The following is a 14371-nucleotide window of genomic DNA, read 5'->3' as shown; positions in this document are numbered from 1 at the left end:
GCTGCCTAACAACCAACTGCAGGTAAATACAATGTGCTTATCCCTTTCAGTAAAAGTTACAGTGGGTTTAATGGACATCTCAACATGCTCGACTTGTTGCATATAACAAGTATTTCCTTATAATAATAATTATTACATGATTTTTATGTTGACGTAGGAACATCTCAGGCATTATACGGTATGGATAGATTCAAAATTCCTCTGCCTCAGAGAGTGAGAATATCAAGAATCATCACAAAAAACTTGGATTATGGAAGAGTTGGATCATCATATTCATATGACAACAGTCATGATGCTGGTTATCCCAAACCACAGGTAACATTGCTGTCAAACTTAATATGAATATCAGGAACATACTGTGTGTTATTGATTTCTTAAATGGAGGCAATATAAGGGGTGGCAAGAAGTATTTGACCCCTTTGCTGAGTACATACAGTGCACCACTTTTGAGAGGTAACATTCTGAGAAATATTTCAATAAACACACATTATTTCCAAAATGTGCGTAGAGGAAGTGTAATACAATATCTGCAGAGGTTAGCAGTTTTAAGAAAAATATACATACCAGACCTCTTTAACAAAGCTTCAAGCAAGTTTATAGTTGAAAAAGCGTTCAGATTTTGTGATTGAAAAACCCTTTTCTCACTCTTCTTTCGAGTGCGTGACACATGATCAGCCTGAATATTCCACCATTCATTTCAATGGAACACAAAAGGCACTTTTCCACATACAACCCAGCCATGTCGTGCTGTGTCGTGTTGAGCTGAGTGGTGGTGTTTCAGGCCCGTAGCCAGTATTGTGGTGGGGGGGAACTTTTCCCCCCGGAAAGTAGACTTTATTTGGCTCCCGGCTCAAATGTTACACAATATTTATATACACAAGCACACTAAAAACATTTTAATTTAGACATACTTCGTTCATTATAAGTTTGTCGCAAGTCTGTTGTTGCTGTCCTTAATTGTTTGTCTGTTGCTCCCCACTCATAACATAAATGGACATGAATTGCTTCAAATGAGCTATCTCCCCACATAGTGTCGGCCCAGTGTTGGCTCAGTTACTGCTATCTGACAGTTATTGTCTATGAAATGGCCTTCCAGTCAAAGTGGGATGCAACGTAGTTGGGGGGTTCGAGTGGGGGTGGGGGATGGGAGGGGGGGTTCGAACGAACCCCTCGAACCCCCCCTGGCTACGGGCCTGTGTTTAGTCAGCCTGGTTTGTGTTTTGCATTTCCATTGATTTTGTCAAGTAGCATTACTTTACGTACTGTAGGCCAGTGGTTCTTAACCTGGGGTGCGGGCACCCCCTGGGGGTGCGCCAGAAATTTCAGGGGGTGCGCAGAATTTTGTTTGTGTTGAGAATGTAACCAAAATTCTGCTTGCAGACATTGAAACTAGATCAAATTAAGAGCAAATGAAAACATATTTTGGTCCCCATTTAAAGGCATTAAGGTATGGATTAATGGTTCAAGCAAGAGTCATTGTAATTAATCACTTAGATAATTTTTTAGTGTGTAATCTGTGTATACACGTGTAAAAGTTTGGTTTGGGGGTGCGCGGCTTGTCTTCGGCACAGGGAAGGGGGTGCGTTAAGCAAAAAAGGTTAAGAACCACTGCTGTAGGCTATTTGACTAGCGTAAGGCAGACTGATATCTAATCTATTGAAGTAGGCTATATAGTAGGCCTATGAGCGGCATCAAATTTGGATACATCATATAATGTGAAATTATATTTTAAATCTTAATGATAAATGATACACTTTTCATTGACACATTCATTATTTGTTTGGTAGTGTCCTTTTAGACTGGTATACACAGCTGTAGCCACTGGCTGTGTGGTAGGACTTGCGCTTTTACTCTGCTTCTCCATCATTGAGAAAGTGAAGCACGAGGGGCAAATGATGAAGCATCCTAGTGATCACAGGGCAGCAGTTATACACGGACGTAGAAACACAACCGAGCAAAGCAGGTAAGAGCGAGTATGAAAAATTGTGTCAGTGTTGATCAAAAGACTAGCTTTAAATAATTGTGTAGTATTAGTAAAGAAATTAGCCTATTAATGTTTATGTAAATGGATGGTTTAAGGGCTGAGATAATTGCAATTTTTCATATCCATTACAATTTGCACTAAATGTTAATTCCCCTATTCATGTTATAGTTTTATTTGTATTTTAATTGACCATTGTTTAACCATGAAAGGTTAAACTAAGGGCTGTAACACGCTCAACTCAAACAAAGTGAACAACTGGGTGCTCATTCCTCGAGAATATACAGTATGATTAAAGAAAAAGCAGGACAGCACTCCAAGTTTTTGTGGTTTATTGCCCGTCAGACGTTTCGGGGTTAACCTTCTTCAGTGTCGGGCAAAAAGACTGACACTGCCTGACACTGAAGAAGGTTAACCCCTAAACGTCTGACGGGCAATAAACCACAAAAACTTGGAGTGCTGTCCTGCTTTTTCTTTAACCATGAAAGGTCCCATATATATAAACTGCTATAAAACTGACTTTATATCCTGAAACTGTAAACATTTGCAGGATCGAGCTTGTAGAGAGCATCCCTGTTGACATGGAGTACGGTCCAAATGTCACCTTCGGAACTCCACTGTACAAGTCATGGAAGGCCCTCCTCTCCATGGCAACCAGGCGTGTGGAGGTGGCCTCCTTCTACTGGTCTCTCACTGGTGAAGACATCGGGGTGAACTCCTCAACTGATAATCCAGTGAGTAACAGGCCCAGAGACGATCAGTTACATGGTGCTATTCAGACATGCCGCTATTCAGACATTGATTTCTATTGTCTGAATACCGGCATGTTTCCCACCGAAATCTGCCATTTCTGTGGTTTGTGCTACGTTGCTCAGGTTTTTCAGTTTAGGGAGAGTGCATGCAGTTACCCTAACCTAAACCTAACCCTAACCTAACCCTAACCCTACGGCATATCTGGTGTCTGAATAGCGGTATGTCTGAATAGCGCCTGCCCCCCGAGAAGATCAGATATGGCAGAATAGCTGCTGGCTGAACCCATAGGATTCAATGTTAATTGCTAGCATGGAGGTAACATTTGCACTGCCATACTCCGAGAACAATTAAACGTACAGGAGAAAGGTATAACTCAAACATTTAACTCAAGGGGAGGTGTAATATGAGCTTATTTCTAAAAATGGCACAGTATCATTTTAAAATTGTTCAACAGGATAAAGGGACCTCCATAGATTCCTAAGATGCACTCACTCTGGGCAGCCTAGGAAGGTACAAGTTGGGTAAAGAAAAAAACTCATGTCTGATTCAAATGACAATTAATGACTTGATCTGTACATTTCCTTTAATCTAAAGGGCAAAGACATTTTGAAAGATTTGAAAAGCCTGCCTGCAAGAAACATCTCTGTCCGCGTTGTGGCCAGCTTGACGTGTGTGGCAAGAAACTCAACTGACCTAAAGGAGCTGGAACAACATGGTGAGCTCTCAGTTGTACATTAGGATATACAGAGCAGTGTTATGCAAAAGTATTTGCCTCCATACTGTATTTTTTTTGTACCTTTGTCACTCTCAACACATTGAATGCCACACTGTGTTTGGAATGTTGGCAGTAGAGTAGAACCAGCAATCTATGTAGTTTTCAACATGTTTTCACATTATTCTTCTTGCTACTAAAATGATAATGATAATGGTGCTCATATAATGATAATGATAAATAATAATGATAATGGTGCTCAGATTTGTAATAGATTATTGCAATAGTAACGGAAAATCACTGTCCTATCTTACCTGACAGGGGTCCATGTGAGGAAAGTTAACTTCAAACGGCTGACCAAAGGTGTTCTTCATAGTAAATTTTGGATAGTGGACAAAAGGCACATATATATTGGAAGTGCCAATATGGATTGGAGGTCTCTAACACAAGTAAGTGATACACAAATGGTTTTAGTGATTTTCTTCATCTCTGTTGAAAAAAAAAACATTTGCGACTATTTAAACCAAAAAACACTTAAAACCAAACTGTCACAGAATCTCAAATCAAGTGCATCATCTGACTTGTATGTTGGTTCTCTATCAGTCGTTCGTTCGACTACTCTCCCATGGGAGCACATCTCCTCACAGAGTACATCCACCGAAGGGTTGAGTTTAACTTGGTGGATGTACCCTGCGAGGAGATGTGCTCCCATAGGAGAGCAGTCTCTCTCCACTCCTTCAGAGAACCAGGGACATATACAGTACATGTCCTTATGTTTTCCTTCCTCTAAGGTGAAGGAAATCGGGGTGATCATTTACAACTGCCCTCGGCTGGCACGTGACCTGATGAAGATCTTTGAGTCCTACTGGATGATGGGGGCTGAGAACTCCTCCATCCCAGACCCCTGGCCCGCGACCTTTGACACCACTATTAACCATGACCACCCCCTACTGGTCAACATCAGTGGTGTTCCCAGCTCAGTCTTCATCGCTGTGAGGGCCATTTAAACTTTCTAACAATGATGATGAGGATAATTTAGCCTGGTGTTTGTTGCTTGTCAGTTTTGGGATTGACTCTTCCCATCCTCCGTTTACCACTGCCACCACTACTACTAAAAATAATAATAATTATTAGTATTATTATTGTTAAAGGGACACTGTGTGAGATTTTTAGTTGTTTATTTCCAGAATTCATGCTACCCATTCACTAATGTTACCTTTTTCATGAATACTTACCACCAGCATCAAATTCTAAGTTTTCATTATGACTGGAAAAATTGCGCTTTTCATACATGAAAAGGGGGATCTTCTCCATGGTCCGCCATTTTGAATTTCCAAAAATAGCCATTTTTAGCTGCAAAATGACTGTACATGGACCATACTAGAAAATATGTGTTTAATACTTAGTCAACTTTCATGTAAAGATCAAATTTGGCAATAGGCAGCCCAATTTCAATAACCAGCATAGTTGCAGTACATTTTTTGACCATTTCCTTCACAGTGTCCCTTTAATACTGTCAGGGTAGGGGAGCAATGTTGCGAGACCCACGTTCAGGGCTGGACTGGCTATCTGGCATAGCAGGCATTTATCGGTGGGCCCCACACACTTGTGGCCCCCTATTTCCAGAAATGTTTTTAAAAAAAAATGAGGGTGCGGGGCCCACTGGTGAGTCAGTTCTGCACTGCTAATTCTGAGTGGGCCAAATGTGCCCCCGCCCTATTTCTCCCCCAGTCCAGCCCTGCCCAGAGCATTAATGCTCGCACAGCTTTATTCCAGAGCCATACAGAGGGAGAGTCGGGCAATCTCCACTGTGTCCTAAGGCCGACTTCCGCATTAGCAAAATTAGCTGTTTAGCGTCTCAGAACTGCTTAGCGTTGCGAATGTTAGTGCCTAGAAGTGGGCGTAGCACACAGCAAATGCAATGCGATGCAATGCAGGGAATATGACAAGACTTGCTGCTCGAAGTAATAACTTCAGATAAACATCACAGATGGTAAAACTGTTGTGATTATCATTACTGAGACAGTTGATAGTTTACATATTTGTGGTGATTACCCTGCTGTATAGTTCGTTAGTCCTTATTTTTGGCTGTTAATGTGGTGGTTCTATGTTGAGTCTATGGAAAGACAGCCGCTTTAGGCACGACCTCGATCTCGTTGAAAGGCGGGGCTGCAATTTAATTCCTGGTCCTCCATTTGCGCAACTCTCCCTCTGTATGGCTCTGCTTTATTCACCTCTGATTGGCTGAAATGGTTCTCCTCCTATTGACTGAATTTGACAGCCAGAATGTCAAGTACTTGTAGACATGTCCTCTTCTGCTAATCTCAATACGTTTTTTGTTGGGGCATTATATTAATGTTCAAGTGATTATTACTTTACTTAAGCTACTTATGAAGAGGTGTTGTGTAAAATGTTGCTAGATTAAAAAAAGTTATCTACTTTAAGATTTTTGGTCTGGAATATACTCACTTGTCTACTTCTCTGTAAGAAAGGTAAATGTTACCGTTATGTTATAAAAGTAGGCTATAGTTATTTATGATCAGATCTCAGAGTGGTGCACACACTTTTGCATATTACCTTGTGTGTATGTACTCTGTTAACGCTTTCATGCAGAGTCTCTGTTATAACACCATTGTCACCTAAATTGACCATGTGTTATTAAAGACACATGTAATGTCATAGCCATGTTGATAGTACTGTATGTAGTTATGATTGTAGTTATGCATGTAGTTATGATTGTAGTTATGCAATCCTATCTGCCTGAAAAGATAACAGCATCTGAATTTTAAGGGATGTTGTCTATTCCCAGGCCTCTCCACCTCCCTTCTGCCCAGAATCACGCTCCAAGGACTTGGACGCTATCTTGCTGGCCATCAGAGAAGCAAGCCAATTTGTATATGTAGCCGTCATGGACTACTTTCCTGCCACTATGTTCACATATCCCCCTAGGTCAGTGGTTCCCAACCTTTTTCTTCAGGGACCCATGTTTTTACCATTGCAAACTTTGGTGACCCAACCGCCCGAGCGCCTGCATCATATGATACCCTCTCTTTCCTGTGAAAACTCATTGGAGTAATTTTATTCCTCAATTCATCTTCGGTAGCACTAACATTTTGTTGCTTCTATTAGTTAAATGCTTTGTCATTTATTCAACATGGGCTATATATGATATTTAAAATGAAACCCCTTAAACTCAAGAGGGTTCGCGACCCCCTGTGGATCTTTGGCAACCCACAGGTTGGGTCCCGACCCATAGGTTGGGAACCACTGCCCTAGGTAATCCAGTGATGTAGCCACATTTACACCAGTACACACAGTAAGCAGTGATGGGGAAACTGTGTCCATTAGTTAACAATCCAATACCACATATTCCAAATGACCAATTCAGGTAAATCCAGGTCATTTGGAATATGTTACGTTACATTACATTACACTTAGCTGATGATTTTATCCAAAGAGCCAGGATGACAAATACAATCTTTTTCATTACTATTCACCAGCAACATCAATTTTTAAGAATTCATTATAGACTAGGAAAATTACACTCTTCAAACATGAAAAGGTGGGTCTTCTCTGTGTCCACCATTTTCCCTGCAAAACTTACTGTACTTTGGTCAGACCAGTATTTTAATTACTTAATATTCATGAAAAGATCAAATTCGTAAATAGGCACCATACATTTTTAAAATGAACAATTTAAATAACTTATGCAACCTTAACTTTTCATAATCTATCTATCTATCTATCTATCTATCTATCTATCTATCTATCTATCTATCTATCTGTCTGTCTGTCTGTCTGTCTGTCTGTCTGTCTGTCTGCCTGTCTGTCTGTCTGCCTGTCTGCCTGTCTGTCTGTCTGTCTGCCTGTGTGTCTGTCTATCTGCCTGTGTGTCTGTCTGCCTGCCTGTCTGTCTGTGTCTGTCTGTCTGTCTGTGTGTCTGTCTAGGTATTGGCCAGATATTGATGATGAGTTAAGGGAAGCAGCATTTGGCCGCCTGGTGACCATCCGTCTCCTTGTCAGCTGTGGCCGGTACACCAACCCCTCCATGCTCCCCTTCCTCCAGTCTCTGGATGCCCTGCACTACCCCAAACGCCACGTCAATGTGGAAGTGGTAAGTCTTTGACAAAGTGATAAGTATCTAAAAAGTGACAGTAGGCCCTTTTTTATTTATTTTTTTATGATTTTTGTCTTTATTACATGTAAACTATGACATTTTAAAAGAAACCTGGATGAAATACCAAAAAACTGTTAAGTCTGAAAAACACAAGTACCTCTCTGCCATTGTCCAACGTAACAATAATAAGCCATGTGTCCTTTTTAGCACCATTAACACTGTCCTAAATCCCAAACAACATATGGAACTGGGCCCCTCCTTAGTTACAGTTTTTCCTCAATTGGTTTTGTACATTTCTCACAACAGAATAATCATTCTCAAAACTTCTTGTTCAATTGTGACTTCCTGCCGTTACCTGTGGACATGGTAAAATGGGTCATTCCACGCCAAATCAACAAGTGCCCGCGCACTTAGGTCTCAAAAAATTCTGAAAATATTACCAAGTGTACCCATGGTACTTAAGAGAAACACTGTACATTTATTTGAATGTAAGATGTATACTCTCCGTGTTACAGCCAATTTTACTGGGGGAGGGGGGTGCCCATTTTGTTCACACTCTTTTTTTTTGTCAAAATTCACAAGCCCCTAGCTCAATAACTAAACCATGTAGGAAGCTCAAATTTGGCATGCTGGTACATAGATAGGAATAGTTTGTTGCTAAACTGTCAGTTTTGGTCTGTATGATCCTGCATTGTCATAGCATTCCCTCAAAGATGATACAAATTGTACTGGAGTTTTTGGCTGTGCTCTGTTTAGGCCTTCAGAAGACATATTTGTGCCCAACATAGCCTCTTGATTTTTTCCCCTTGTAGAGACAAGTAGGAACACTCTCATAAAAAGCTATACATAGAAAGGAAACCCCATCAGTGTTTGAAAAGAAGACCTCACAAGTCTGACAAATCATTTTGGGTGTCATTTTCAGAGCTCCAGAACCCCTTGTGGGATTGTCCACAGATTTTTATTTTAGTTTTTTCTTCATTCTCCATGATTTTTTCTTTTTAAAAATGCCAATGAGACTTGTCTTATGTGATGTTTTCTTTTTTAATTTCCAACCCGAACATGGGCACCATGCACATTGAGAGCAATGTGTTTTCTATGCGTTTCTTCCGCTGCCATCTGCTGGTCAAAAAAAGTAACAACATGACTCTTTGTGCCTGACCTACTGTCTCTTTTGGTGTGCGAACCTGCTCCCACATTGAACGCTCCTGAAATCATTGAAATTGAAAGGGATACCTGCACCCCTGCACAAGGACTCTTGGGTGATCATGTCTGGGCAAAATTTGCATTTGATTATTTAGTCTTTACATTAAATGTTATAGAAAACATGTTGCTCTCTTTTTGCATTTTGCCCATGTTCAGGGTGGAAATTAAAAACGAAAAGATCACATAAGACAAGTCTCATTGGCATTTTTAAAAAGAAGACTTCATGGAGAATGAAGAAAAAAATAAAATAAAAATCTGTGGACAATCCCACAAGGTGTTCTGGTGCTCTGAAAATGACACCCAAAATGATTTGTCAGACTTGTGAGGTCTTCTGGTCAAACACTGATGGGGTTTCCTTTCTATTTATAGATTTTTATGGGAGTGTTTCTACTTGTATCTACAAGTGAAAAAAATCATGAGGCTATGTTGGGCACAAATATGTCTTCTGAAGGCCTAAACAGAGCACAGCCAAAAACTCCAGTACAATTTGTATTGTCTTTGAGGGAATGCTATGACGATGCAGGATCATACAGACCAAAACTGACAGTTTAGCAACAAACTATTCCTATCTATGTACCAGCATGCCATATTTGAGCTTCCTACATGGTTTAGTTATTGAGCTAGGGGCTTGTGAACTTTGACAAAAAAAAGAGTGTGAACAAAATGGGCACCCCCCTCCCCCAGTAAAATTGGCTGTAACACGGAGAGTATACATCTTACATTCAAATAAATGTACAGTGTTTCTCTTAAGTACCATGGGTACACTTGGTAATATTTTCAGAATTTTTATGAGACCTAAGTGCGCGGGCACTTGTTAATTTGGCGTGGAATGACCCAAATACGTTTTTCATAGTTTTCAGCATTTAGCAAATGCTTTCGTCCACCATGCCATGGCTGTGTACAATTCTCAGTGATTTCGTACATTATCAATTGCTTTTGTCATATCACTCAAAAAGCTTTGTCACTGAATGCATGAAACTATCTCAATCTTATCTGATCAATGTAATATAAAGCCGAATTTACAACATTTCCCATCCAATCTAAACAACATTTCACTTCAGAAAAGATCCTCAAGAGTGTACTATTCAATTGACAACATGAGAAATTGATTTGACTAGCTTGTCCATACACTATGACACAATGACTAACCATTTTGCTGGCGCTGATACGTTCATTGACACAAAAAACTTGATTTTGAAAGACAAATAAGGGTTTTGAGCAAGAGACTCGGTTTTGCAGGTTATCCACGGTGTTTTGCCATTTGTTAAAGCTGTTTTGAGAATGAATATTATGTTTCGCAAATTGCGAGAGAGATTCGAGAAATGTACAAAACCAATTGAGAAATACTGTAATAGTGACACTCTCCTCCACTTTTTTTTTTTTTTACCTCCAAGGTCAATAGTATAAGAGCTACCATAACCCCTCCCCCTTTTGATCTCTCTATCCCTGTAATCTGTTCTGCAACCTTCTATCAGTTTGAACCCATCTCCCTGCCAACTTAACCAAAACTATTGGCCAAATGAAAATTACCTCTGGTCAGCCCCCATCTCTCATCAAGCCAACACTCCAATCCACAGGTCCCAGCATTCTGGACATCATGAACTGTAGTCTTGCCTCTGGATGTGTCCCACAATCATTTAAGCATGCATTTGTACAACCTTTAATTAAAAAACAGAACTTAGACACTTCTATCCTCTCCAACTACAGACCTATCTCTAAGCTTCCTTTCCTCTCCAAGGTCCTGGAAAAATTAGTACTTCAGCAGGTGCAATCGTTTTTAGACTCCCATGGCATATTAGAACCTCTCCAGTCTGGCTTTAAAGCCCTGCATAGCACAGAGTCAGCTTTACTTAAGGTTTTTAATGATCTTTTAATGACCACTGACTCTGGTGACAATGCCATTTTAATTTTACTGGACCTCACTGCTGCATTTGACACTGTCGACCACAACATTTTAATCTCTCGCCTTGAAAAAACTCTGTTGGTATCAGAGGCACTGCCCTTGATTGGTTTAAATCTTATCTTGCAAATAGATCCTTTTCAGTGTACTTTGGCGACTCTGTATCCCCTTCCGCTCCTCTCCCCTGTGACGTTCCGCAGGGTTCGATTCTTGCCCCTCTTCTCTTCTCCCTTTATTTGCTACCTCTAGGATCCATCCTTCGCAAATATAATGTCTCTTTTCATTGTTATGCTACTTGACTGCCTTGAGGACATCAAAGCATGGTAGCCTTACATTTTTAAAGTTTTAACGAAAGCAAAACAGAGGTCCTTGTCTTTCGGCCTAGTACTACCTCTGCCCCCCAAAGGATTCAGGCCCCCTCAAACCATATGTAAAAGACTCAGCAAAAAACCTTGGGGTGTTTTTAGATTCATTTTTTAGCATGAAGAAACAGGTCAACATGGTTGTTAAGTCTAGTTTTTATAGTAGTCTAGTTACGAGTAGTATCCAAGGCCAAACCCTTTTTATCTTTTAAAAACTTTGAAAGACTCATCTATGCTTTTATCTCGTCAGGCCTTGACTACTGCAATACCTTGTATGCTGGCCTCAGTGCTTCCTCCCTCTCCCGCCTGCAACTTGTGCAAAATGCTGCTGCCCGCCTCCTTACCAAAACTCGAAGGCGGGAGCATATTACGCCTGTGCTTGCTGCTCTTCACTGGCTCCCTATACGCTACAGAGTAGATTTTAAGATTCTTTTATTTGTTTTTAAAGCTCTTCATGGCCTGGCACCATCTTATTTATCTGACCTACTAAAAGTAAATGCCCCCTCCAGGTCCCTCAGGTCATTAGAACAAGCGCTCCTCATTGTGCCATGCTCCAGGTTGAAAACCAGAGGAGACAGAGCTTTTGCTGTAATGGGCCCCAAACTGTGGAGTGACTTTCTGCTCCATATAAGCTTGTGCCCCCCCCCCATAGCTGCTTTTAAAACTCACCTTAAAACTCACTTTTATGCATTAGCTTTTAACACTGTATGACCTCTATGTATGCACCTAGTTATTAAGCGGGCTTGCAGAGCAATATAGTAATCTCTAAGTACAGTTTATTATTATTTTTTCCAGTTGTGGCTGTTAAGGTCTGCCAAAGATTCCAAAGGCACACTGCTGGTAAAGTTAAAAAGCCTTAAATGAAATGGGCCATCCCTGCTCATTTGTGCTCCCTCCCCAGCACACCACTGCACAGAAGAGGGCACTTCACTGACCCAAGAATTCTTACTAACTGCTGCCTTAAACCCATTTATGCTTCTGGAATACAGTAGAGTCCATTATTTGTGTGTATCATTCTTCTTCTTTTTTTTATCCAGTCCTCGACTGGCACTGACATCACTGTTGGTCGGTTCACTTTTCAGAAAGCCTTCATCGTGCCTGTTGGGAATCACTCTCACATACCGTATACTAGACTGAATCACAACAAGTACATGGTAACTGATAAGACTGCATATATTGGTAAGTTTTACAGTGTGTTTTGGGCTCGTGGTGAATATTTATTTGAAACATCCATCTGTTTACACAAGTTGATTACGTTATGCCTGCATAGCTTTACCTGTCCAACTTCAACCAGGTGATTACGTTCTGCCTGACTTTACCTGTCCTACTTCAACCAGGTGATTGCCTGGTTGAATGATCACCTCGTTGAATTGGAACCAGGTCATTTGGAAAATGTGGCTCTGGATTGTAGTAACTAAAGAATTTGGGTTGCCCATCACTGCGCATCATATTCATGACGTAAGGTAGTTACTGTACATCAAACATCTTCTAGTAAGATAAATCAAACTCTGCCTACCCAATGCAAAGGAATGCGCTCATTTATTTAATAAATGTATCCTAATTTATTTGACTGAACACGAACACACACACACACACTCACGAGTTAAGCCTATAGGCTTACTATGTGACCTGAAACAGTTGTGTGTGTGATTCACATTGTCAGCAGTGCCTAAACCAGAATGGATGTCAGTTTGAGAACAGGTGGTGACAAGAAATCTCTCTATGGTCTTTCACGCCATAAATACACCATTCATTTTTTCTTGTTGTTATCCCCTCTCCAAGGAACCTCTAACTGGTCAGAAGAATACTTCAGCACCACTGGCGGTGTTGGCCTGGTGATCTCCCAAGATGATAAGGAAGGCTCACCTGCCGCCGGGTCACTCCAACAACAGCTCAGGGAGTTGTTTCTTCGAGATTGGGACTCTCCGTTTGCTGTGTCTCTGAATGAACTGCACAACTATACCGACTGCAGCATGTCTCGCGACTATTGAGGGAAACAGTGCTGTTTAAGAGACTGTTCTCTGTTGTTTTAATAGCATGTTTTATGCATTTCTTAGGGTCAATTTGCGAGTGACGTGCCTTCTTTATTACCTTGCCTCCTCTACAGAGACTATTGTTTTAACAGGGCCGGTTTATTTGGCTATTGTATTTCATACAGAGGTGCAGCATGTGCTTTGTACAAGTAAAGTAGCATTTAGACATGAAATAATAATAATAATATAAAAATAACAATAAAAATGAATTTAATTCAAGTCATAAGCAAGATTTAGGTAACTAGACTACTTTCGTTTCCGAGCTTGAAAAATGTTCCGTGCTTTTCACAATAACTTCTTGAGTTTCCAATTAAATGTGGGGGAATAGGGAAATTAAAGGTGCACTGTGTAATATTTTCAGCAGTTTCTTCAAAGAATTCATGCCGCCCATTCACAAATGCTACCTTTTTCAAGAATACCATCACCATCAAATTCGAAATCAAAGTCTTCATTAATTTTGAGGGGTCTAATGTTTTTCTTCTCACTCATCTTCCTTGTTTATTTTATTTATTTATTTCTTCTTAGCCATGGGCACACAATACACAAAGAAAATAGCCACTGCAATACAGCAGCATGCAATTGCTCACTGAAAGGAAGGCCATGTCTCTGACCGTCCTTTGAGTTGTGGATATGCTTTGATTGATGCCATGCCAAAGAGCTCATGGTTCTGTGAGCAGAGAGCATGGCAACATTGTTGACATTGGAGGAATGCAAAATCCTGGACAGAATATAAGGTTTTAGCCTTCAGATAAGATGAAGCAGATCCTGAAGCAACTTTGTAAGATATCCTTGACACAGAAAGCCAGTGAAAGCCCACCTGGGAAACTCCAACTCCCATTGGCATTGTGACACAGTACACAGTGGTCACTGCAAACAACAACCTTGCATTTATGCCTCACCCGTGCAAGGGGGCAGCCTCCAATGACGCCGCATGGGAGCAGTGCGGCAGGACACCATACTCAGGGTACCTCAGTCATGGAGGAGGATGGGGGAGAGCACTGGATAATTACTCCCCCCACCAACTTGGTGGGTCAGGAGTCGAACCGGCAGCGTTTGGGCTACATGCCATGGAAATAATAGGCTAACAATAAAAATATCAACTTTTAAAAAAAAAACTTAATGGCAAATGTGTTATGCAAAATGGCGGCCATCTTGGATTTTGCCACTACATTTAAATAAAAATGGAAAAAAATGGAAACAGGCTGATTTGTGTATTTAACCCCTTAGCGCAGAGCCTATGTTATAACCTTACTGTCACCAAAATTGTAATGGCTATGTCTTAATCTGTAACTTAAGGCTCTCAGTTGGTA

General features: G+C 40.7%; 1 protein-coding gene across 1 annotated transcript; it reads left to right on the top strand.

Moving 5' to 3' along the window:
* Positions 1-73: 73 nt before the first annotated feature.
* Positions 74-14220, top strand: LOC134469957 (5'-3' exonuclease PLD4). The gene is made up of 10 exons (XM_063223980.1): positions 74-315; positions 1788-1963; positions 2532-2715; positions 3329-3449; positions 3768-3895; positions 4238-4438; positions 6256-6395; positions 7395-7560; positions 12111-12207; positions 12811-14220. The coding sequence occupies exons 1-10, from the start codon at positions 181-183 to the stop codon at positions 13017-13019; spliced, it is 1557 nt and encodes a 518-aa protein (XP_063080050.1). The 5' UTR covers positions 74-180; the 3' UTR covers positions 13020-14220.
* The last annotated feature ends 151 nt before the right edge of the window (positions 14221-14371 follow it).

Source organism: Engraulis encrasicolus, chromosome 19, assembly GCF_034702125.1.
Source record: "Engraulis encrasicolus isolate BLACKSEA-1 chromosome 19, IST_EnEncr_1.0, whole genome shotgun sequence".
NCBI lineage: Eukaryota > Metazoa > Chordata > Actinopteri > Clupeiformes > Engraulidae > Engraulis > Engraulis encrasicolus.
This window is presented reverse-complemented; position numbering and strand designations above follow the sequence as displayed.